Below are 26,943 nucleotides of genomic sequence, written 5' to 3'. Positions count from 1 at the left end.
CCAAATATAAGTCCATTTTTACAAGTGCTTCAATCTGGGTTTTGTAAATCTGCGCTCCGACACTTGTTGTAATTGTGCATGGCTTCTTGTTAAAATAAGAAATTTTTATGACCTAAATGAAAAAAATTACCTGAGAACTGACTACCAGATTACACAAAAAGATGGCTGAAAAATTTTTTGAAACTCTCAAGATCAAAGAAAATAACACTATCACCGTGTGCTTTGACTGTCAACAGAATTAGCCTCTACCGAAATTATCAGTGGGGGATATATTTTACTCCCGCCAAGTCTGGCTTTATAATTCTGTTATGGAAGTCAATGAAGGAGGTGATATCCACCATTACACATGGCTTGAAACATAAATGCCACGAGATGCTAATGAAGTTTCTTCTGCAGTTCTGGACTTTATTAAGAAACCAGAAGAGAAACTGGAAAAATGTAGTGTGAAATATACATTGAGGCTTTTTTCAGATCATGGGTATCACAAAACAAAAATTCAGTAATGATGAGTATGCTATTGAGATTTTGTGAGTCTTCCAAGGTATTCACTAAAATAAAACATTACTTTCCTGTTAGAGGGCACAGCTTCCTGCCACCCAATAGGGTACTTGGTATCATTGAGAAGAACAGAAGAAATCACAGTACCATCGGAGTACCATGAAGTATTGAATCAACAGGGACGGTGCATGGTTCTGAGTAAAGATTGGGAAGTTTATGATCAAAAATCCAAGTGCAAATAAAATTCTTAAACGGAAGCTGCCATTTAAGATGACAGAAGTGAAGCAAATCACATATGAGAAGAATGGGAGATGGAGGAGTCGACTGTAAAGTAAAGAATGTCTACTGTTGAAGTACTAAAAAGTGGCATCAGTAATTTCAAAGATATGGACAAATCTCTTCCAGTCAAACCTAAAAATCACGTGAATAAGAAGAATAGGGATGATGTGAAAAAACTAATGAAATATTTCGATACATCAACCGAAGAAGCAAAAACATTCTACTCACAGGTATTACAAGATTTCCTGGAATCGAACCAAGAAAACAATGAAGCAGAATACCCAGAAGAACCTTTTTATTAATGGGATGTCTTGTGTTCTCAATAAAACAGAAGAAAAATAATTTATTTAAAAAATTAGGTATATTTTTTCATAAAGTTGTATATTTCAATTTGAAGATTTCAGTTTTGATAAAAACTCACCAAATTCAATGCTATTTTCTGAGCTCTTGAACTAAGTAGTTAATATAGGATGTAATTGTCATAATTCAACTTGGAATATTTAAATCATGCGCATCTTTTAATTTTTGTTTAAATGTTAAGGAAAGAATATAAACAATAAAATGTGTTTCCGGAAAACGCTCCTTAGCAGTAGCAGTAGTAGTAGTAGTAGTAGTAGTCAAAGAATGATTGTTTTTTATTTACACATTTATTTTCATCAAACACCAGTAAATAATCAATGTACTTAAGTGAAAAATTCACATCATACTTGGAAGAAAAAATATACGTATTTATAGGTACAATATCATCAATCTCCAATATCATCAATCTCAAAGGTATAAAATATAAAACTGCTGGGCAGAATGTAATATTTTTTTTTTTAATTCATATAATAATTTTGCTATCATAAAACAACAGATAATGTGACAAATTATTAAATATAGTAAGCAAAATTCATTAATATGAAAATAATGTTTTAAAAGCATAAGCGACAGGAAAATGTATACATCAGGCATGTCAAAAATCAGACACTGAAAGTGCAGTGTATGTGTGCGGAACTCCGGTCTGTCCAGATTGCGTCATTCACGTGTTGCTCTTAGCGGGAGGGATGTATAAGAATCTATTCTGCGCTTCTAATGTTCAATTAAATTGACATTTGGACATTATAAACATACTTAGCAGAAAGACAATTATTGTCAGTGTCTATATTTGACAATAATTGTAACACAAGAAACAATAGACTTACTCAGTTACAATTCACAATGCAGTCGTTTGTAAAGAATAATTTCTTTACATGATTTGTATACAGTATTTGAAGAAAATATAAATATTGCAGTAATATCGAAACAACAAAAAACGAACACAATATTTCATTTTACATAGTAGGTACTGATTATTTCAATGTAATACTCTTTTATTGTTCCTCAAGCATTATTGGGACCATTGGTGCACAAATGCTAAGAAAGAAAATATTTTACTCCCAATTACATGCAGTAGGACATTGTGAGGCTTTTACACTGGAATCATTTCCTTGCTGTATATTAATATAAATTCACATTATTATTAATAAATTGGATAAATTAAGCTTGAATTTAAATTTATATATAGTTTATTTGGAAAACGTTGAGAGCAAGTATTAGCAAGTTGGGAGCATTACTGAAGTGAGTTAAAAGAGTACTTCACAAGCTGTGAAGAGAGGACATTTTCTTTATGTCAGGTTTAAAGATTTATTAACGTAAGTATATTAAGATAATATAGTAACGTGAGGTGGAAAATCCGACATTATGTATTATTTTTCCAGAAAATTTTTCCGCCTTACAAATAGTTGCTTTCTTCCTTCCCTTACAACCTCAAGATTCTCGCATGTATTCCTCACTATATTCTCAACACTTATCAGCTTATCAAATAAAAGTTGTAAGTCGTCTAACCATTCATGGCTGTGTTAGTACAGACTCCAAAACATCATTTTCATGTTTGTCTTGCCGTGAGAGTACTAATTAAGAAATAAGAGCAGGCGAATATCATATTTTGAGAACTTTACTAATATGATTTAAATTCTCACATCACTATTAGGTCCACATGATATGATGAAAGCATTTCATTTTAAAATAATTACTATTGGCTGAGGAAAACATCATAACAGTTATGTTATATGATTCGTGATTTCTCTTCTTCGTTATATCTGTGGACTCCTCACTTTATTTTCCATAAAGCATTCACAATCACAGCTCAATGAGCACCCGTACTGATCTATGTTACTGAAACAAAAGCTGATCTGCTACTATAGGTAATGTACAGCCCTGTCGTGTTCCCCTCCAAGCCGATTCGCTCCCTCTAGGTAAGGGAATAGGAACTGCACGTTGCACAGAGACCAGTGCACAATGTGCAGGGTTTTGACATGCCTGGTATACATTATGTAAATAAAACAATATTATTCAGAAACTCACAAACACCAATGTCAAATATTTTGAAGACCAAATTTTCCTGTTACCCTATTTTTTTTTATTATTAAATACAGTAATTTGTTACTGGTGTTAGTTAATTCCGCTGATCTCTGTATCATGTACATTACATTTTCGTAGCATTTTAAATTCCTTATACACACTCTCTCTCTCTCTCTTTCATAAAGAATTTAATAATATAATCATGCAAAACAAATTTTGAGTTAAATGAATTAAGTTAATAAAATTATTATTGGAGCATGGCAAATACCTTGTTATTCATAATGGCACGCAGGCACATGATGCAGACATGAATGTCATCCTTAGCTTCACCCATGTTGAGCTTGGCGACATGTCGTGAACGTCTCCTAACACCTGGACTGTCAAGCATGTCTAACGCTGGACGAAGGTAACCATTATTATGACCTGGACTGCTTATAGAAGCTGAAACATTTGTGAAGTGTTCTATTACTCCAAATAATATATTAAAATAGCATATTACAGCAAAACATAAATTCATCTAGAAAGATCTGATCAAGCATTTTAATTTAACAACTTCATAAATGAATGAATTTGAACTGAATCATTAGAACAATCATAACTACTACTGAATCCAAGAAAAGAAATCAGGAAAGAAGCAGCAAGACATAAATCAAAATCTGATTTATTTGTTTCCATAATAAAATTACTGTGATTTCATGTGGAATCAGATATTAACCTGATCATAAAGAAATATGTGCAAGTGCTATAAGGTTCAGTATTTATTTTTTACTCAATCCTTTCTTGCTTCTTGTGCATGCTACAGCATGTTCGCAACATGGAATCATTAATACTAACAATGATAAAAGCTTGGGTAATTTTAAAGATATGGTGGAAATTATGACACCATTAGCGACAAGCTATTATGTTGTAAATTGGTGTATTATCAATGAATTATCGATAGGTGGAATCATGTGGATCGTAGTAATTTTGACATTTGAAACTTTCCGACATTTGGAAGTTTGTTGGTTTAGAGTTGGACATAGCATGTGATTGACATTACTTGGTTCAGTTTAGCTCATAATTTGAGGAGTGTGGAGAGTATTTTACCTTTTGAGGGCTTTTAGTTTATGGTGCAAAATGTAAGGTGAAGATTGCAAATGATCTGAGAAAAGTAATTATTCCTACGGATTTATTTATTTATTTGGTAAGAGGACATCTAGTATGAAAAATGCATGCTTTGATTGTTGAATGTTTCCTGTTCAACAGAATATTGCATCAATTTATGCATAGGTGCATGGTTTAGATGTCCATCGGAAGTGCATGTTGATTAAAATATCAATATCATACAGTTTGTGATTATGTCTATCATTTTGAATTTTGCTCTGGCTCATAATTTTTCTTAATTTCTTGTGTCTGGCTCGTAATTTTTCTTAATTTCTTGTGTATCTTTTTAACTTTTGTTTTGTGTAAAATAGATGCTCGTGACTTCATTGTTGAAATCGTAAATATTTTTGTAGCCTATAAGGTGGTCATATTGAAGTTGCCATTTTCATAAGAAATTTTATGAAACCTACACGATCCTTTTGTGATGTATGATTTTTTATTTTGTGGTATATGATGTTTGGAAATTTTGTTGGTGTAGTAAATATTTGGTAACATTTTCTATTTTATATCCTGTGCATTTCATAAAATTTATTACGAAAATGGAGACTATATTTAATCCAATATAGCTGCCGTATTACATTTGTAACCTCATCAATGACATCACGGCCCATCCACTGTATCTTCAAAATTACCAAGACAGGAATCTAAATATTCCTAAATGGGTGATCCACAATTATGTCCCTATTTTTATTTCAATGCTGTTCTGTCAGTAATGATATAACATCAATAATTTTACTGTTATATTATACTCTGTTCTATGCCATTACACAATTGTTACATAATGTTTATCTGTTGTAGGTCTAACCACGAATTAAGTGAAGATGGCACTTAGACTAAACATTTCTGATCGTGCTTGGATTGCAGCTAGAATGGAAGTGTGGCAATCACCTGTAATGGTGCAGAGATGGTGGAGACAGGAGAGAGGGAGACACGCAACTCTGGATGTGAAAATAATAGAGAGACTGCATGTGAAATTAATGCATACAGGTTTGGTTACTCAACAGAAGGGTGCTGGACCCCCAAAAAGAGTTGTCACTGAAAGGCTAAAGCTAACACTGCTGTGGCATTTGCGCAAAGTCCCAAGAAGTTCCTCAGAGAATATCAAAAGGAATCTGGTTTGTCATATGGTTTGATCCAACAGAAAACTGACGACCTAGGAAACTACAAACTTTGTCCAAGCATTGTCACTGGAGGACTGTGACATTAGGATGGAGTTTGTTGAATCCATGGTAGCATGGATGGAAGAGGAACCAGGTATCTTGAGTAACATTCTGTGGTCAGACAAAGCCGTGTTCCATGTGGATGGGTTCGTAGATCGCCATAACTAACATTACTGAGCCCCTAGTACAGAGAATCCTAATGCTACAATCGAAAAATTGCAGTCTCGTCCTTCAGTGACTGTGTATTCGAGATGATACTCTTCTTGGTCCATACATTCTTCGTGAAACAATGAATTTGGTGAGGTACGTGCACATGCTAGAACATTTTGTTCATCCCATTGTCACAACCTGGGATAATGTGAACAATGTGCACTTTATGCAAGATGGCGCGCCTATCCATTATGCATTGATTTCACGAGAATGGCTTGGCAATGCTTTTCCAGGCCGCGTCATCAGACATCATGGAAATATTGAGTGACCATCAATAAACTCAGACTTAACCCAATTGGGTTTCTTCCTCTGGAGATCATTGAAAGAGAAAGTGTATGCCAGAAAACCGCGTGATTTGGACACTTCTGAAGCAGTGAGTATGGAGTAGTGTGTGCGTGTGCCAAGAGATATATTGCAACAAGTTGTCGGGGATATTGGCCATCAGCTGCAATGGTGTTACTAATGCTGGTGCCTAGATTGAAATATGAAATGCCAAGAATCATAGTACATTATACAACTGAAACCAACCGTGTAACTTCATTAATGACAGATGTATAGTGTAAAGAAAATAGGGACATAATTGTGGATCACTCTGTATTAACACTCATCTTGGATCAAAGCAACTGCTCAACATGCTACCCTTTCACACACTTAAGTATTCTCATTATTTTAAGAAGTTTCTATTTACCCTCCTCCTAAGCTCTTGCAATGAAATATTTGCAATACCTACCCTTGTATTATATTTTTAATTTCCCTGTTGTGTAAGAATTATGTGATTTTTTTAGGATACTCTCTAGTTTAGCACCAATGTCACTAAAATTTTCTTTGGCCAATGTCTTTTACCATGACGTATTTCTGTCCTATGTACTTCTATTTTCTCTAATTAAACAATTTTTTCAACTTCTTTAAAGGTTTCTCTATGAGGAGCACGATCACCTAGTTACTTTTCTTACTTCTCTTACAGATTCTGTGAATCATATAAATTCCCTCATGTCCAATACTATATTTCAGACTTGCCATCATTAATAAAAAATGAATACAAGTGTAAACAGGAGACTGCAACTTGTGAAAGTAGACAATGAAACAGAAGGTAGAGAGGATGACGAGAGCCACTAGAATAAATGCTAACTCTTTGCTAGCACTTTAAATAAACTCATTATGAGTGTGAATATGTGTAAGTGTATTTGTGTGTAAGTGCGAGCTTGTGTATGCATATGTGTGTTTTATAACCCTTTCAAGTTTTATCCTTAGCTATTTTATTAGGTTTTGGAGGTTTTTTTCAATCTGGTATTTGACGAACAGATGGCAGGACCACTGCATTAAATTTTGTATCCAGGAAATTTATTCCTCTGTATTATCCGCAAATGATTACCTTTTTATAGTAATACAAATAATATTTCTGAAGATTTGCTTATACATTTCTTCTTCTTCTTCTTCTTCTTCTTCTTGCCAGCAATATGAGGATGAGTCCATTTGTTGCCTAGCAGTCCAACAGAATGCGTTGATGTTTCCTGTTTCTTGTCTTTTTTTTTTTTTTACCAAGACCGGAACAGACTAGCAGATGGTTGTTGTCCATATTGCCACCTTTGTAGAGGTGAGCAGCTAGACATGTTCGGTGGCTGATCTGAAAGTAGCAGTAGCTTTTTTTCTTGGTTGGTTTTTGTATTTTTCCAACGTTCATTAATGGCTTTTTCACGATTTTCCTTGTGTTTGGTTTTGGAGATTCGTGTTGCACTGTGTGCAGCTGTTCTTTTAACTAAGTGCTGAATGGTTTTTTTTGTCAAGTTCTCTAATTTGCCGTTGTAGTTTGATTCCCTTCCTCGCAAGTAGATCAGCTGTTTCGTTTTCTACTATTCCTACATGTGATGATATCCACTGGAATATTGTATATCATATAATTAAGCACATCAATTCTGGCATGTTGGTGTTTTTCTCATTTTCAATTTAACATTAACTTTTATTACTTACATAAATGTATGACAATCTAACACATTCCATAGCAGCTAATATAATAATTATGTACCTGGCCCGGAGGAACCTCCTGCTGTTGTATTGCCAGCCAAGCGCTCTTCTGATGAGTTACGTGATTCTGATATCCTCTGTTCGTGCCTCATCATAACCAGTCGGAAGCTCAGGTATTCAATGAGGTGATCCAAACCCTGATTCTGATCATCCAGGAACTCACGCACCCACCTAAAAAAAGTAAGTGTCTATGAGTGAATACTCAATGTTCATGAAATTAATGGGTTCGATCATATGAAGTTTCTGGATGAAATAATTTCAAAAAGATGACATTAAGTACTTGTTAACAGTGAAACACATTAGTTTCACTTTAATTGGTTGTTTTCTTATTGTACTGAAAGGCAAAATGCTAATTCTTCAATCCAGGTTAGCAACAGAAAATGCATATATTACCACAAACGTAAAAAACATAATTATAAAATATAACTTACTCTATGTGGTTAGTTCTCAGCGAGATCTCTAAGTCTCTCAGGACTTGTGTAGATGTTGCATCACCAACCATTTTTCTTTTCTATAAAAAGAAACAACATTCAATTACCAATACTTACAATAGAAAACATTTTCAAAATTAAAGGGGGAAAGGAGAAATTACAATTAAAAAAATGTTAGTTATAACAGGGGCATTCCATGGTAAAGTAAACCTACAACGTCAAAAATAAATATCTCATCTGGTATATTTTTCTTTATACTCTAGCAAAAGAATGCATAACAGTTTATCCCTTTCGTTGTTTAAGAAGTGAATTTACAGTGTTACGAACTTTAGACTGATTTATATTTCAGTGTTGAGGAAAATCCGTTAGGGATGTGGCAAAGAAAATGTACGAAAGAAAAAACAAAAAAGAAATTTATTGAGAGGAAAACATCAGTAACACCTATTGGACGTCTTCATTGGGTAATATTACATTTATGGTTAGCAACCATGATCAATATGTTTGAAATGACTACTTCATGTGACACTGTTTACTAGTGTGATGTCACATCCTGAACATTTTAATTTTTCAAGTGAGTCTACTTCTTGTATTTGTATGGATAGAGTGTTGATGATTTATTTCCTCTGACTTCATTTGATGGTAACTATTTATATATAAAAAGTACTTGAATGTATACAGATATTATTCTTCTGTACAATTTTAATACATTTGTTGGGAATGTGAGAGTTTTGTTGGCGATGTGATAACAATTTATTATTACATTTAATATGAATGCTTATCACTTTAGTATGACATGCAATTTCAGAAATTTTAATGTGATTTATAATGCCCGCAACATCAGGAAAAAAAAAACATATGGCAAAAATGGAGGAAGAAGATTGAATAAAATCCAGATTTAAGAGAAGTGTTCTTAAACAAGGTGAAAATTAAAAAAAGAAAAGTAAGAAAAAAGAAAGCTGCAACTCGGAACACTCAGGACAAGAAAATTGTAAGAAAAGCATCTGCAGAAAGGAATAAAAAGCAAAGGGAAAGGTTTTATTTGTTTAGTGTGTCACAAGAAAAAAAAAAACTGTAAGAAATGCTGTTACATTTGCTGAATTTTCTTAAAATTATCAAAACTAACTAACAGGAACAGTGATAACAGAAATCACTGTCCATCTGGATGACAGATGAGAAAATATTTGGAGCATCCCAGAGATCGTTTAGTCCACCATGTGAAGCTAAAGAAATGTATTGCAGTTTCTGTAGCAGATCATTCACCATATTCTGGAGAACATGTTTAATTTACCAAGTTTAACCTTTCTCAGATTAAGTTATATTGAGGAAAAATGACATTTTTTACCATAATATATTGATTGGTTAATTGAAAGAGTTTCAAAGTAAAGTGTTTTTTATTATCTTTGGGAATTAAGTTAAATTATATTTGAATCACTATAAAGGCTTACATTTTGTTATGGAGCAACAGGACTTAATAAGAAGAATAAAGAAGTGTATGTAGTATTTGTGGACCTAGAAATGGCTTTTGACAGAGTGGATTGGAATAAACTGATGGGGATCCTGAAGAAAATAGGTGTGGATTGGAAAGAGAGAAGACTGTTCAGTAATCTTTATATGAAACGAGTCAAAATCAGGATAGGAGAAGAAATGTCAGAAGAAAGTGAAATAGGGAGAGGAGTACGTCAAGGATGCCCTTTATCACCTAACCTGTTCAACATCTACTTGGAGGATTTAGTAAAGAACTGTTTCAGGACATGGGAGGAGTGATAGTAGAAGGAAGAATAATAAAGTGCATAATATTTACTGATGATATGGCATTGTTAGCAGAAGAGGAGATGATACTGAGGGATATGCTACTGAAGCTAAATGACAGCTGTGAGCAGTGTGGGATGAAGATAAATGCAAATAAGACGAAGACCATGGAGATAGGAAGAAAAAATACAGAAGATAAATTTGCGAATTCTAAATGAGGCAATAGAGCAAGTGGACAGCTTCAAATACTTGGGGTGTACTATAAGCAATAATACGAGTTGCTGTCAGGAAGTCAAATGGAGGATAGCAATGACAAAGGAAACTTTTAATAGAAAAAAGAGCATCTTCTGCGGACTTCTGTAAAAAGACCTAAGAAAGAGACTAGTGAAATGCTTTGTATGGAGTGTGGCATTGTATGGGGCATTACAACGAAGTGAATAAAAGCATTTGAAATGTGGATATGGGGAAGGATGGAACGTGTGAAATGGACAGACAGAATAAGAAATGAAGATGTGTTGAATAGAATGGGTGAAGAAAGAATGATGCTGAAACTAACAAGAGGAAAAGGAATTGGTTGGGTTCATTGGGTGAGAAAAAACTGCCTACTGAAGGACGCACTGAAAGGAATGGTGAACGGGAGAGGAGTTCGGGCCAAAAAAGATATCAGATGATAGACGACATTAAGATATATGGATCAAATGAGGAGACAAAGAGGAAGGCAGAAAATAGGAAAGACTGGAGAAAGCTGGGTTTGCAGTGAAAGATCTGCCCTTGGGCAGAACACAATGAATGAATGAATGGTTAAGTGTAAAAGGTTCAAAGTTATACTTATAAACCCGTATATCTGGTATTCTGGCATAGTCAAATATATTCTTCTTTATAAACATATAGTATGCAACACACATATAATTAATTGGTTGTGATAAAAATGTAAAAAAAAACTATTAAGGACAAACAGTCACGTCCCTAACAGCAACATTTTAAGATTTGCCTGAATTCAGCAGCGCCACAGTACACAACAGTAGTTGGTATTGATATTTCACTATACAAATAAGCTTTTTCCCTTCATTACATTCAGAGGAATTCAAATGAATGTACAGTATAACATTCAAAGCAGTTTTTCTGAGTCACATCCGTAATACGTAGTATTTTTAGTTGTATACACAGTGGAATTAAGTGCAACCACAACCAATGTTGCCATTAAAAACTACATCACTTATACAAGGGACGTGAGTATAGATTGATTTTATGTCTGTTCAGTGCTTCGAAAAATAATGTTGAATATTCCAAATGTCACGTTCCTAACATATTGAATACCATGGAATCCCCAAACAGTAATATTGTCCTGTATTAGTTAAACTGATTTTGATTTTAACATGCAGAGTCAAACCACCTTTATCCTCCCTTCCCCCTATCTGCGGAAAACATTTTTCTGTCGTAAATATCTACGAATTGAACACTTACAAGAGCTAATGTGCCATCAGGAAAGAAAAAAAAAACATACTGCATCCGACTTTACGTCCGAGGTTCTACTTGACAGATTTGTGTCTAAATATTCATGGATCGAATTCAGAAAATTACAGACTGCCATCACATTTAATAGTGCAGACATCTGCTACCAAATTTACAGTTTTGAGTTTACTTTGTACTTCAAACTACGATTTCGACGGGTTCTATCAAAACCATATAATTGATGATTCACAACTCGTGTGAGACATGCTTGACAGTCGGCATATAGAATGTGTGGGTTTGGTAGTGGTAACTTCCAGAGACAAACTCAAAGATGCAACAGATGTAAGATATTATTATATAAGTAAAACAATTTTTTTTTTTCATTTATAGAAAGGGGAAAGAACTCGCTCGTCACATTTTGGAATTCCAGTCGAAATCATAGGTGCCGACTACGGGTATGCTCGGTCGCTCAAGCAAACCCCAAAATTTGGGTGGGTATGCACAGCATACCTCATTGAAAATTGTAGTATTATTTTTTCTTTACATTACTATTCTGTAAAAAGAATATATGCACGTTTTCATCGTACCCAACCAGAAGGTTTGCTTCTTGACCGTAATTAAAATCGATTCACTCATCGCATTGATGGGCGGCTGGTTTTTGTAATACACCGCTGTAAAAAGGTTATCTTAAAACAAACGGCTAATTGAATTCGTAGGAATTAAAATCCACGTTGACATATAAGTGAAGTGACCGTTTTCTAAATAGTCCGAATATTAAGGGAATGCCGCTTGTTAAGTCAATAATGTAACTGAAGGCGGTAACCTTTAATTATTGTATTAAATAACTAGAAATGAAGCCGGTTGGGTACGATACGATGAAAACGTTTATACTACGAATTTAATTAGCGGTTTCTTTTAGGATAACCTTTTGACACAACCGCATACGTTACCAGTGAGCCGACATACCTGCTGCGAAGAGTGCCCCATCCCTCCTAGCAAGGCTATCTCCAGATAGCCTTGCTCCTAGCTAAAACATTTAGTAAATGGACAGTACTCATAACAACTTGAAGTTCTTTGTACTGTAATATTGGCAGCTCTGCAACAATCACGAAACGCAACAGCCAGCGAGAGATTATTTCTTGTGAAATCATGTTGGATATAGTGTAACTTATACTGAATTTGAATTTCCAGACTTCAACGATTGAACGAAGTATGTCAGAAGTCAGAACGTGTAGACCGCTAGACGTTAGTTTGTGTCCTGCTTGACCTGTGTCACTTATGCTTGAAATTATATTATGTCTTGGTGTCAAAATGGTTAAAATGGATAAGTATATAGTGAAATACAAAAGGACTTCGACTAATAATCGTGATGGTGATAGTGATATCGAATCGACAGCGTGTAGCAGTAAAAGTGATCCATCTTTGGCAGCTTGTGACAATGAAATCCCTGTTACTATTTCTGGTAATTCCACGAAAAATGATACCGGTACTGAAAGTGGCAGCCGCAGAGGCAGGACTTTTCAAAAACATTGGGTAAAAACAGTAAATTCAGTATGACGAAAAATATGACAGAGTTTATTGTTTTTTGTGTAGGTCTATGTGTGAAAACAAGAGATTGCCTCCAAAAACTGTTACTGCGAACAAGGATTCCTGTGATGCATTCCTTAAATACGGCTTTAAGAACTGGTCCGTTGCTCTAAAACGATTCAAATCTCATGAAAAAATAATTTGCATATGTGTTCAGTTAATACAAATAATTCTATGAAAAAAGGAGTAAATATTCTGTCATTAATTAGTTATTCTAAAGCAAAAGAAATGCAGGCCGCTACTGTTTAAGGAAAATTTTTACTTCAATATTGTTCTTGGTTTGCCAAGGATTGGCCTTACGTAGTCATGTTGATGAGTCTTCTAATTTTGTCAATCTTCTGAAATTACATTCCGAGAATGTACCCGAACTGAAACTATGGCTTAATCAGACTAGTTACAGGTGGATGTCTCATGACATAATTAATGAAATTATAACATTGATAAGCATATCTGTTCAGAGAATTTTGATTCAACAAATAAAAGAATAAATATGATATATATGCATTAATGTTGGACGAGACATCCGATATATCAATTAGAGAGCAGATGTCTGTCTGTTTTCGTACTGTTGACCAAAATTGTGCAGCTCATGAGTTGTTTTGTGGGTTTTATGAGCTCCCATTAACTGATTCAGATACCCTGTTTAAATCTGTGAAGGATATATTATTAAGATATTCTATTTCTGTGAACACGTGGGCAATGCTATAACGGCGCAAAATACGTTAGCGGTTGTCTGCAAGGATTACAGTCACGGATAAAAGAAATTGAACCCAGGGCTATTTACATTCACTGCTTGGCTCATTCCCTAAATTTAGTTGTTCAAGACTCATTTAATAACATTCCAGTATTAAGAGATATTCTGTCAATTCTCAAAGATTTGATTTCATTTATTCGTGGTTCATCCAAGAGACTAGGAAAATTCGGAAATCTTAAACAATTGCTTTCAGATTCTCATGACATTGAAGCAAGTCAAGGTTTAAGACCGTTCTGTCCAACGAGATGGTGCATGCGTGTTGTGTCTCTGTTGTGCATAGATAATAATAAAATTATGAAGTTCTTTTGCAATTTCTTAATGATACGCAAGATGAAAGAAATGATGCTGGTGCAAAAGCTGAAGGATTTCTAAAATGTCTGCAAAAATTTGAAACTCTGTTTCATATCCAGATGCTAATTTTTGTATTCCAAAGAATATAAAAACTTAATGCAGTACTTCAAAAAGTTTCATTGAATTTCCGTCTTGCTCGTAATTCTGTAGATGCTGTTTTGTCTTCAATAGAAGGAGCCAAAAATACAGATACATGTTTTATCACTTTGGGAACATGCTAAAGAAAAGTGTGATGCATTGCAATTAAGTCTCACCACTGTTTCACGTCCTAGAAAATTGCCATTAAAATTAGGAGGTGGTGACAAGCATAATTCATCAGATATTCAAGAAAAGTTGCAAATTTTATATTTTGAGGTAGCGGATCAAACAGTAAGCATCTTTAAAAGCAGATTTTCGCCCGAAACAATGTCACACCTTGTCAAAATAGAACAGTTTTTATTAGGCAAAGAAGATAGTAGTTACGTTACTTCTTTTTACGGTGACAATTTCGATTGTGTAAGACTGACTCTTCATAGAGATATTTTGTTAGATGTGGTAAAACAACATAATGTTACTAGATAACTTTGAAAGTGTAGTGCAATACTTGAGTAGGGCAGAGGATGACAAGTGTGTAGCTCTGAAGAACATGATACCAGAATATATCAAATTATTGCAACTTCTTTTAACGATACCTATATCCACGTGTACTGCAGAACGTTCGTTTTCTGCACTTAGAAGGCTGAAAACTTACACCAGAGCCACCATGAACCAAGACCGGTTAAATCATGTAGCATTATTGAACATCCATTCCAATCTTGCAAGGGAACTGAACCTAGAACCTCTAATCAACGAATTCATCAGCAAAACAACTGTCAGGAGGAGCATGTTCCAGTCTCTTCCTATTTAGGTGAGTGATCATGTATTTTAAGTTAATTTTGTAGCATTTATATTTACTATAATTATATAGGGGGTAATTATGAGTTTTAAAGTGTAACATGATGAGCATACCCCAAGATTTCCAAAGTCGGCGCCTATGGTCGAAATAATGATGGCAAAGAAAGTTTAGAAAACAAGGCTACATAGTGATTTCAGGTAACATTTTTCCTTGTTTCCAACATAATGGAAATCACACGAGTACCGACAGAGAGGTATTATACATCGAAATGGTTCCGTTTAGTTAACGGAGAGGTTGTCATCTGCTGAATGATTGATAACTTCCTTAGAACTTCTTCCCTTACGTCAGTTTGCATAAAACAGATTGTTTCTTTACAGCACTCTGAAGAAACTTTGTCGCTGTATTATCCAAATCCCATTTCATTATCCTATATACAATATAACCTACACAGAAAGGGTAAATATAATAGCCAAGTGTTATTGTCAAGAGAAAATCTTACTACAGAAAGCATTGCGGGCTACAATCTTATAGACAGCAGCTCAGACAAAATCTCCAACTTTCGGAAGAGATTTCATCATGTTTACAGATTCAAGAAAACTACCCCAGAAATGTAGCCCTTTCATAAATAAATACTTACGTTATTATTGCAATATTGGTACTAAAATGCTACCAGTTTACAATATCTTAACTACATTCCAAACGCCAGATAAAACAGTATCAAATTTCAGACGCCCTTCGGAATAGATTACATGATGATATTATGGCAGAATACTAATTGACGAGGAATCCTAAACAATCCGAAGGAAACTAACCCAAAGCTGACATTTTGCATGTGTATAAAAGCCTACAAACATTATGCATGTTTCAGTTTTATTTTAATGGATGATGATGATGATGATGATGATGACGATGACTACGACAGCGGCGGCAGAGGTGATGATATCAGACAGTGAATGAAAGAGAAAAACTGGTGGAACTGTGACAGTAAAAACGGGCATGTCCTGAGAAAATCTTCCTTCACACTACCTTTGCACACCACAAATCCACTTGCACTGGCCGCGATATAAATCAGTCAGTGAAATGTCGATTTTCTAGCTGTTTCGGCTAGTTCACAATAAATCTCACAAAATCTATCGGAAATCAAACCAAAGTCCCCTTGGTGAGAGCCTATCAACCACGCTATGGTTGAGCGATCAGACAGAAATGAGGGTCGTATTAATTCACTGAAAATATATGGCTGCAAGAACTGGGAAAATATGAATAAAATGAATCAGTGTTTGTAAACGGAAAATAAATTATTTCATAATAAAAACCACTAAGGTCTTTGGGAGGAAGGTAACATTACAAATTAAACACTTGAACTACCCGACAATTGCTTGGAAGTGCTCGAGAAGACCCTTCTCCATTTGGAGAGAAAGATAATGAAGCATGGCACATCGTTATTGATGTCACATCTGTGACTTGTCTCTCAACTAGAATGTGGACCAAAGTCAACGACCCTACTGTAGCAATAAAAGGGGGACGAAACACGCAGACGATTCCGGCAGGGGTTGTAATAGCGCTGGACAACAAGAACTTTCGATGCACATGAAAAAATAAATGCTCCACACCATTTTGTCCCAGAAAATGAATTATCAACTGGGTGAAAAACAATAACGTGCATGTACATCTGCAAAAAACATGAAGACAAACAGCATCCCCCAAACTGTTTTTAGACAGGCACTATGATCAATTTCGAAGTTAAAGGACATGATACGTACTTAAAAACGTATTGGCACTTTGGCAGTACCTAATATTCAAATACAATAATACTGCATCTTGTTTTTAAACACAGCTTCTAGGCACAGTTATGAGACGTTTGAGACAATGCAGTGAAACAATATTGTAATAACAGTACAATAATTTTAAGTATATAATAACTGTCCAATAATTGTTCACAAACTGTATTATCAAGGTACATTTACTGTAGTTATTTAACAACTCTAATTTTTTCTTATTGTTTATTTTTAGTTGGTTATTTAACGACGCTGTATCAACTACGAGGTAATTTAGCGTCGATGAGATTGGTGATAGTGAGATGGTATTTGGCCGAGGATTCGCCATAGATTACCTGGCATTTACCTTACGGTTGGGGAAAACCTCGGAAAAAAACTCAACCAGGTAATCAGCCCGAGTGGGAATCGAACCCGCGCCCGAGAGCAACTTCAGAACGGCAGGCAAGCGCCTTAACCGACTGAGCCACGCCGGTGGCCATGTCTCTAAATGAAGGGTTTCAAACTAGACATGAGTATTCAAGGTATAATTTCAACTGCGTACATTTAAGTCCATATGCTGTCAAATTTAATCTCACAATTTCAGCCTTCAGCAGTTAAGGAAACAGTCACTGATGTTGACTACAAGCTAGAATAAGATAAGAAGGTGTGATTAAGGTAAGAAACTTAATTTTTGTGATATTGTGGGATAGTCTCGTCTGGGGCTTGGAACCCTTCAAATTACAGAGGTTGTTCATAGATGTCGAGATGCTATGAGGATAATGAAAAAACAACTGAATTAAAAATCGAAATACTCGCAGGAGTTCTGGTCCATACCTGACCTCCACATCTCACCTGATTTATCGGGGATGAGACCCCAGTCATAGGGTTGCCAGGTTATGTTTTTTCCGTATCTTACTCTTTTTCTTTCTTTTGCCTTAAAACCGTTTTCGTAATTTGAGAAATATTTGCGTTTTTTCCTCGCAATTTAATTATTTTCAACATGAAGTCTATTAGGCGTATATGCAGACATTTATTTTTAGAATGTTCTGTGTTGGCACTATTTAAAGAAATTGATTAAAGAAACTACACCTAATGGCTTGTCTCTGAAGTTGTTATATTGGAATCTAAGCAAGATTTCGAAATATCGCGAAGTTAACTGGCTTTCTGTTCAGTAGGCTATACCAGGCTCTATCTTTCTCTTTAATGAAGTTTAGGTGGTCAGATGTAAGAAACAAGTGATCTGTGGACTTGATAAAGAGTGAACTACAAGTATTTCTCAATTTCAGTTAGTCATGCAAAGAATTTATCTTGGCGAATAAAAATAATACAACATTACTTCAAGCTGGTAAATCATGTTAAATATGAATGATGTTAGCAATGCTTCTTGTTTTCTAAATATGAATAAGAAATGCAACTGTGTTGGAAAGGGTGGTTGAAGAAAGAATAATGCTGAAAGTAATCAGGAAGAGAAAAAGGAATTGGTTGGGTCACTGGCTGAGAAGAAACTGCCTACTGAAGGATGCACTGGAAGGAATGGTGAACGGGAGAAGAGTTCGGGGTAGAAGATATCAGATGATAGACGACATTCAGATATATGGATCACATGAGGAAACGAAGAGGAAGGCAGAAAATAGGAAAGATTGGAGAAAGCTGGGTTTGCAGTGAAAGATCTGCCCTTGGGTAGAACAATAGATGAATGAATGACACAAACAAACACACTCACACACGAGGGTCATTTCATAAGTCATGGCAACTATGTTATATCTTCCGAATAACCGAAAATGTGGCTAGTTCAGTATATAGGTCTACGTTAGAAAACCTGTTGTACACTGTACGGGATGCCACTGCCAGATTGCATCTGTGTGGATTGGTGGCTAGTTTACAGCACACGCAAAAGTTAGTATGCTAGATGCTGTGCTCCAAGATAAATGTAAGTAAAGTTGAACAGCGACCATACGTGAAAATTTCAATTCTTCGTGACAGAAATGCTCGTCAGTGTCATTCTGAGCTACGAGCCACACTATCAGTGGCCAATCCTACAGATCATTTCTGATGTATGTACCATCTGCGTCGCACATACAATTCAGAGGACACGTGGACAATGCCATAATCCTCCATGATAACCCAACAGTCCACACTGCAGCTCCTGTCAGAAATCTTTTGCAGCGGTGGGGCTGGGAGATTTTGGAACATCCTCCCTACTCGCCTTATCTCAGTCCTCGAGAATTTGATCTCATTACGCAGTTGAAAAAGCCGCTGCGTGAGACGCGGTTTGCAAACAGGGAGGATATCTTAAGAACGTTCAACGAGAGGTGGTACACATAGACGAATCACACATACCCGATGGTATTCAACCCTGCATCATAGTTGACAAAGATGTTGGGAAGCCTTGGGCGCTTTGGGGATTATTTTTAAGGGTGTTAGCTGTGAGTAATGTACTTTGTTTCCTTTTATGCATAATAAAACAATAATTTCTATTTACGCATCTTTCAATTTCCCTTACCCATTGCCTCCTGTACCCGGACCCAATTTGGTAATAGCACTGCGAAGCACATTCCAGTGACCTTCAATCGCATATAGTGAATTTCTATTCTGCAGCTTTATTGGCTGATATAATATAATTGCCACGACTTATGAAATGACTCTCGCCGAGTGTTGTCACGGACGCCATACTGGGCCATACGCCGTATGGGAACCTACAATCTTTTAATGAATCACATGGGAGGGGTGAATTTTGCTCATTTGGAGCCATACATCGTAGAGGTGCCTAAGTTTTGTACACGGTGGTCTATATTTTCTACATAGAAATCTGTACTGATCTTAGATCATATCTTGCTGTTCCTAATATATCCTTTTTGATGTTCATAAACATTAAATGGTCCACCCGTACAGCGCTGGGATCCAGAATCAAAATTATATAAAGAAATGGTAGAAAAAACTGAAGTGCTGCAGATACACGCTTCAGGATTCATCAAGACTACTGTGACAGCTTCATCAAATCTTTTTTAAGCAAAACTCTTTTTTTACTTCTTCTCTAATATTAAAAGAGACAATGAACGACAGTTGGAAAGATAGGAGAGTAAAATATATTTCAAGGGACAAAAATAAGGGGTTGGGAGTAAGGTCAAGAAAAAAATTACCACAACAGCACTGTGTAGGCCTAACATATAAGTTCTGTAAATGTATTTCATAATGTTAAATGTCTATCAATATAAGCTACTAAATACCTGAGAAGTTTACATGTATCTTCCTTATTTTTTGTTGAAATGTTCCGTTTTTTTCCTAAATCAAATCTGGCAACCATACCCAATCTCCTTAATAAGAAACCGATCCACCGCTGCTGAGTAACGGTTAGCATGTCTGACTGTGAAACGAGCGGGCCAGGGTTGAAATCCTAGTTGAACCAAGTTATCTGGTTGAGGTTTTTTCCGGGATTTTTCCCTCAACCCTTTAAGAGAAAATGTTGCTTAACTTTCGGCGTTGGACCCTGGACTCATTTCGCTGGCATACCCATCTTCATTTCACTCAGACGCTACATAATCATCGCAGTTAATAAAGCGTCGTAAAATAAGCCAATAAAAATAAAGAAACGGTGAGCTGAATGAGCTAGGTCTGAAGCACATTCGCATTCATAAGATCTGTCGCTAAGGAAGATACTAGTGAAATGCTTTGTATGGAGTGTGACATATGGGGCAGAAACATGGACATTATGACGAAGCGGATAGAAGCATGTGAAATGTGGACATAGAGAAGAATAGAACATGTGAAGTGGACAGACAGAATAAAAGAAATGAAGCTGTATATTGGAAAGAGTGGGTGAAGAAAGAATGATGCTGAAACTGATCAGGAAGAGGAAAATGAATTGGTTGGGTCGCTGGTTGAGAAGAAACTGCCTACTCAACGATGCACTGAAAGGAACGGTGAACGGGAAAACAGTTCGGGGTAGAAGAAGATATCTTATGATAGAGATATTAAGATATATGGCTCATATGAGGAGACAAAGGGGAAGACAGAAAATAGAAAAGATTGAAGAAAGCTGGGTTTGCAGTGGAAGACCTGCCCTTGGGCAGAACAATGAATGAATGAAGGAATACATGAATGAATGTCGCTAATGTGAAACTGGTGATCACAGCAATAAGGGCGTCATACAAGTATTTACATTTGAATCACTTTTATACTTTTATTAACGAACCTCGGTTCCATTTCCGATAGGGAAACGAATATTTTATCTGCATCCTTTACAGATTAGGTGTGTGTGTGTGTGTGTATATATTTCTTTATGCTTGTTCTGTGCTGTCGTGAAGCTCTCTGAACACTGCAAAAGAGACTTGTAATTTGTCATTTTTAAGTTTTAAGATTCTCCTCTTTCTCCCAAAAAGAAAGAAAGAAAGAAAAAAAAAACTCATATTCTGAGGAAAATTTGAGACAATACAAATCAGACTTTCCTTAACAAAATTTGACTTTATTAAAATTATTATTATTCAATTTGGTTTTAGAGTGTATTACAATATGGAAATAAAACGCGCAGAGGTAATTTAATATGAAATCAGAGCATCTATTCAGTATTTAGTTGAAATTTCTATAGCATAAATAACTTTACCTGAAAATTTGACTATTGACTGTGCAACAATTAAAATATATTTTAACTAATACTTCTGATATACCGGGTGTGTACTGTACAAGGATTAGTATCATTAGTATTATTTAATTAAGCTGTTGTTGAGTGTGAGTAGAATTACTGTTGTATGTTTCAGATAACATGATGGTGAAAAAATAAATAAATAAGTAAACAAATAAACAGATAAATAAGTAAATAAATAGTACTACTTCTTGCATTCAAAATAGGGCGTAACGTTTTACAAACTCTGTATAAAAAAAAGTAAAACGGTAAATTTTGTTGTGTGTGCGTGTAAACTTAAGAACTTAAATCACAAATATAGTAATAATAATTGTAACAGTAACGAGAAATGGACGATAAACTTTCTCGGGGCATTTTTTTTTTATTTTTATTTTAGCTTGCTATTTAACGACGCTGTATCAACTACTAGGTTATTTAGCGTCGATGAGATTGGTGATAGCGAGATGATATTTGGCGAGATGAGGCCGAGGATTCGCCATAGATTACCTTGCAATCACATTACGGCTTGGGAAAAGCTCGGAAAAAACCCAACCAGGTAATCAGCCCATGCGGGGATCGAACCCGCGTCCGAACGCAACTTCAGACCGGCAGGCTAGCGCCTTAACCGACTGAGCCACGCCGGTGGTTTTCTCGATGCAATAATAATAATAATAATAATAATAATAATAATAATAATAATAATAATAATAATAATAATAATCCTATATAAGGTAGGCGCTCACTTCGTTGCGTTCAGATTTTTATTATACTATCGCTCACTTGTCCGCATTTCCTAATTAGTTGTAATTTATCACTAGAGCGCACTGGAAATAAAATAGCTCTGTAATTTAAATAAATTATAAAGGACATACTTGGATAATTTTGCATTTTCCCAATCTCATCCCGTATGTTCTTTCTCCATATTACATTGCTATAATTCTAATTTCTTAAGTTATAAAGCTCTTCATACTGTTGAACTTAATAAAATAAGCTTCGCGTCATCCATTTCATTATACTTTCAATATTACCGCGATTGGAGGCCTTGCAATCGATATATTATTTGTCATGACATTTTTTATTTCGATCTTGGACCGTACGGAAATCCGTTTGGAATTCTCTGGCCAGAATTCTGAACGGAATCCGGTCATGCGAACAGAGGCGATACGACGAAATGGGCGATACTCCATTTAAAATAATGCAAAGACTACAACTCAAGACGCGCCGTACGGATCCGTTCCGGTAAGTGAGCGCCTACCTTAAGAATATTCAAGTAGTTAAAATAATATTTTCATTTTCATTACGACTTTCTATTTATTTCATTTCATTCGTGGAACAGTCTGAAAACGCAACTCGTGATTTTGTATTCCCTAAATAAATTCCTTCGCGACTGTTTCGTTCAGGAATCTAATTTCAAAATCACACGTTACGTTAATATAGATTACTCACCCTCGAACTTCTTGAGGCCTTCGGATCCAGGTAAGTCCTCAGCTTGGTGAGGTAATGTGCGGGAGGGTCTTTGGCATGGACTCGTTCCTGCAACAAAGATATAAACAGTGACAACATATACAATATGCAATATAATTTTAAATAAAAGAAATTCTGGTAGACGAATCGTAAACGGAAACAGTTACAAAAAAAAACCTGAAAATGAGACTAATGAAAAAATACTAACACTGGGACGGTTAGTTAAAGAATTCTATGAGTGCAGAAGTTAAAAATGTAATAATGCACTGTATTCAGTCGAATCACCAATATATAAATTACACTTTGAAATTATCTAGAAATTTAAAGGTGTGGTATTACATGTCGTAGATATACCTATTGTATCATAAAATTATTCATGATATAATTTTAATGAACACGTACAACAGGAAAACTGTCCCACGATCACTAACAGCAACAATTTATAACTTCGATTATGAGGGTCATACTGAAAGTCATGAGAACCCATTTTTATAAATCTTAATTTTTATTTTTTTGACAAACAAGGTAATCATCTTAATCTACAGATTTTTCTTTCCCGTCGTTCTGAAAGTTTGAAAATTCCCTTGCTGTAGAAGTCCGTTTCATCTTCCTGAAGACATTGACGCACTGCTTTCCGGATGTCCTCCAGCGTCTCGTAGCGTTGGCCTCGCAGCTGCTCCTTTAAAGAACCAAAAAGATGGTAGTCGGTGGGTTCCAAGTCGGGACTGTAGGGAGAATGCGGTAGAGTTTCCCACCCAAATGTTCTGATTTTCTCCACGGTGACACGCTCAGTGTGAGGCCACGCGTTATTGTGTTGCAGGATGATCTTTCCAGGGCGTTTCTCGCGCAATGCACAACGGAGCTTCAAAACTGTCTGAATGTAGCCTGTCCAGGTTCAATAAATTCAACCAAAATGCACCCCAGAACTCAACTCTTTCCTTGTTGCGTTCCGTGGAGGCAGGTCGAGATTGTTCTGAAAAGAAACCTTCCGTACCATAAGAAATACTCTGTATGATGAAAGTAATATTAAAACCCTTTGCTGAGGCACGTGAATGTGAGGTCAGCAGTTGGCTGGTCGGCCTTGGCCCTTTAAGGAATGTCGCGCCCACGATCATTAATAAAAAAAAAACTGCTTTTCTTTCTTTCTTTTTTTTTTTTTTTTTTTTTTTTTGCCGAATTAGGAAATGAAAATTTATTATGATAAGATAGTAGAAATCAATTGGTAACGTAATTTAGAAATACAAAAATAAATAAATAAAAGGGGTCTGAATATTTAAATGTCTTGGAACTGACATTAATAAAACTGGAATGATATATAGTGAAATAAATAACAGAATTAAAAAAAAAAAGCAAAATTGCAGTAAGGACGTTAAAACAGTGTATGGTGGGACAAAAGTTTAACCAAAAATACTAAAAGAAGATATACAAAGTCATTGTTGAAAATATTTTGTGCGATATCGTGCGTATTTGCTTGTTTTCCGCACAGAACCAATACGCGGTAAGTGTGAAATACCACTTCAGTATTCCCAACCTAACACACATAACAATTTCCCTCTTCTTACCGCTTAAGCGCGACATTCATTTTACTGCTTTAGGCTTTTAACATATTATTTTTAGAGACGTTTAACATAGTAATAATTATAAATTGGAAACTTACCACTGCAATTTCACCTAAATTGCAATGTTAATTATTGTTTTTAAATATTTGCAAAAATTAAGTAAAGTCTACTACTCCATGAAACTTATTGCATTCCTGATAAAAGTAACATTAAGGAAGCCATGAAAAAATCAACAAGATTCCAGATGCCGATGTTATTACTGCAATATGTTATATAAATAATATTGTTAAAATATTAAAATGAAAAATAAACCTTGCCGTTTGTTTTAAGTTCGCATTTATAGACTGGGGGAAAAAAAAGACAGACGTATATCACGGCCTGCTGGAGTATAGTAAACACAGAAAACATTTTATAGCAACAATGTTGAAGAAAGATATTTTGGTGTTCCGAAGTTGCCGTCATTAAACAGAAACCAACATGGAGATTTCATTGCAACTAATTAGAAATTCGTCTTTCAGGTATGTAATAAACGATCTTCGCACAAAATAATGTACGATACACGAGCGGTATGTTTGTCTTCATGTTCTCGGAGATTAAAAAAGCGAACGGAAATTAAAAAAGCTCAACTACGTTTCGCTTTTTTAATCTTTTCCTCGACCATGAAAACGTCAACCTACCGCTCTTGTAACGTATATTTCTATTAATTTATGGGAATGAGGTTTGGACAGTTACCGAAAAATTGGGAAAAAAGTTAGTTACAATGGATTGTATCAGGCGAAGTATGAGGAAAACTAGAGTAGGTAAGTTGAGGAATGAATTCATTAGAAATGAAATGGATGCTGTGGAGACTGTTATTGACAGAATTGAAGAAAGATCGCTTATATGGTATTGACACCTGAAAAAGAATGAGTGGAAAAAGGTGGCCTAAAATAATGTAAGAGTGGAAACTAGTTAAAAAAAAAGAAGAGGAGGAATAAGAAAAACGTAGCTACAACAAATAATGAATGGAATTGAAAATAGGCAGCTTAAGGATGTTGATTATGGAGATAGAGGCGAATGGCGAATGGGTATGAGGAGACGACGTCAGTCGTAAATACCTCAGAAGAACAAGAAATGAAAATCTCGCGTGATATAATAAGGTTATTTCGCGAACAGAAGAATATAATAGCGACGGTTCAGAGCAATACTATCGTCATAACCAGATAGCGGATTTTCGGTCCCGATTCTGGATGTTAGGCGTACGTCAGTTGCAGGGAGGTCATTGAACTCATTGCTACGCTCTCTCCGTACACCAAGGGACGTGACGTCTTGTTGCTGTGTAGGATCGGAAAATCCGCTGTTTGGTAATATAGTTACTACCCGACAAAGCGAACTTGCAACGCGGAAAATATACGCAAAACGCTGCGACGTCATCGTATCGTAACATAATTAGTCACCTCGTCGACTGCAGCGCCCTGACCTACAAGACCAAGTCGGAAGCTCGCCTAGTATTTCTCTTAGTTGTCGATATAGTTTGTACATTTTGACAGGAAATTTACGAAAATCCAAATGATTGCGTAAAATGTCTAAACTCGAATCAATAAAATGAAATATAACATGAAGGCCTACTTTCTTTAACACTATGTATTTTAGTTGATGTTCATGTTTATCCTAAATATATAGATATGTAAAGTACTGAAGACTATTGAATTATCGCATTATCGTGAAGTCTAAACAGTCACAAGATTTTTTTTTCTCGTGAATATATTCTAGAGATGTTGGTTGGGAAAGAAGTCATTAAACATATTCCATGAAGGGAACAGCGAAGTTACTTGTCAGATAAGCGGCGTTCACAACGTATATTGAAGAATAAACCGTACAAAATCACGGCGCGAAACAATTGGACTTTCACTACGTGAATATAAACAGTTTTTCTTTTTGAAAGAATGAAAGTAGAAAATATGCATCATCATGTAAACGTGCTGTGTTTTCCAATACAAAGCTAAATGCGGCGGTGTCAGTAAGATGCAGTGAATAGTACATACAAAACTCGGATTGACTTTTCAACTAATACTAGATTAAAACACAGTACACACTCAACGCACATACAAAACATATTCAAGCCGCTTTCCACTTAGTATGCGCCCAATGTCTTCTTTCATATGGACTTAAAATAAAGAAATATACAGTTTAATATATCAAGTTTAACACATACAAGAATATAAGAACAAAATAAAAATCTGTCTTAAAAATGTTGTAATCATCAATATTTTACTGCATTAACGAAAAAGTTGTGGTACTGTACGGTTAGTGTGACAGCTTCACTAATAATTTATTATAAAGCACCGATTTAGTAAATAAATCGTAATTCCGTTATCCATCTATAAATAGTAAGTCCAATTCATTTATACACAGGATGTTTCAGAATTTAACGTCAAATGAACAGGACAATATCCTTAAAGCTAAACAAACATAAGTGAACATATGAACATTCTCTTTTATTATTTTTTCATAAAGGAATTGGTTGGGTCATTGGCTGAGAAGAAACTGCCTACTGAATGATACACTGGAAGGAATGGTGAACGGGAGAAGAGTTCGGGGTAGAAGATATCAGATCATAGACGACATTAAGATATATGGATCATACGAGGAAACAAACAGGAAGGCAGAAAATAGG

The 26,943-nt window shown here is 35.4% G+C and overlaps 1 protein-coding gene across 2 annotated transcripts in view; it reads right to left on the bottom strand.

The window, feature by feature from the left end:
* Frl (formin-like protein) overlaps nt 1–26,943 on the bottom strand; it is a 542,073-nt gene that overhangs the window by 69,458 nt on the left and 445,672 nt on the right. For both annotated transcript variants that reach the window (XM_069824507.1, XM_069824516.1), the window contains exons 3-6: nt 22,711–22,797; nt 8,126–8,205; nt 7,696–7,865; nt 3,428–3,600 (exon numbers count right to left, since the gene is read on the bottom strand). In XM_069824507.1, the coding sequence (XP_069680608.1) occupies nt 3,428–3,600; nt 7,696–7,865; nt 8,126–8,205; nt 22,711–22,797 (510 nt within the window). The remainder of the gene's footprint in view (nt 1–3,427; nt 3,601–7,695; nt 7,866–8,125; nt 8,206–22,710; nt 22,798–26,943) is intronic.

The sequence above is a fragment of the Periplaneta americana genome, chromosome 1, assembly GCF_040183065.1.
Source record: "Periplaneta americana isolate PAMFEO1 chromosome 1, P.americana_PAMFEO1_priV1, whole genome shotgun sequence".
NCBI classification, from domain to species: Eukaryota; Metazoa; Arthropoda; class Insecta; order Blattodea; family Blattidae; genus Periplaneta; species Periplaneta americana.
The sequence above is the reverse complement of the archived record's forward strand: the minus strand, read 5'-3'. Positions and strand labels throughout refer to the sequence as shown.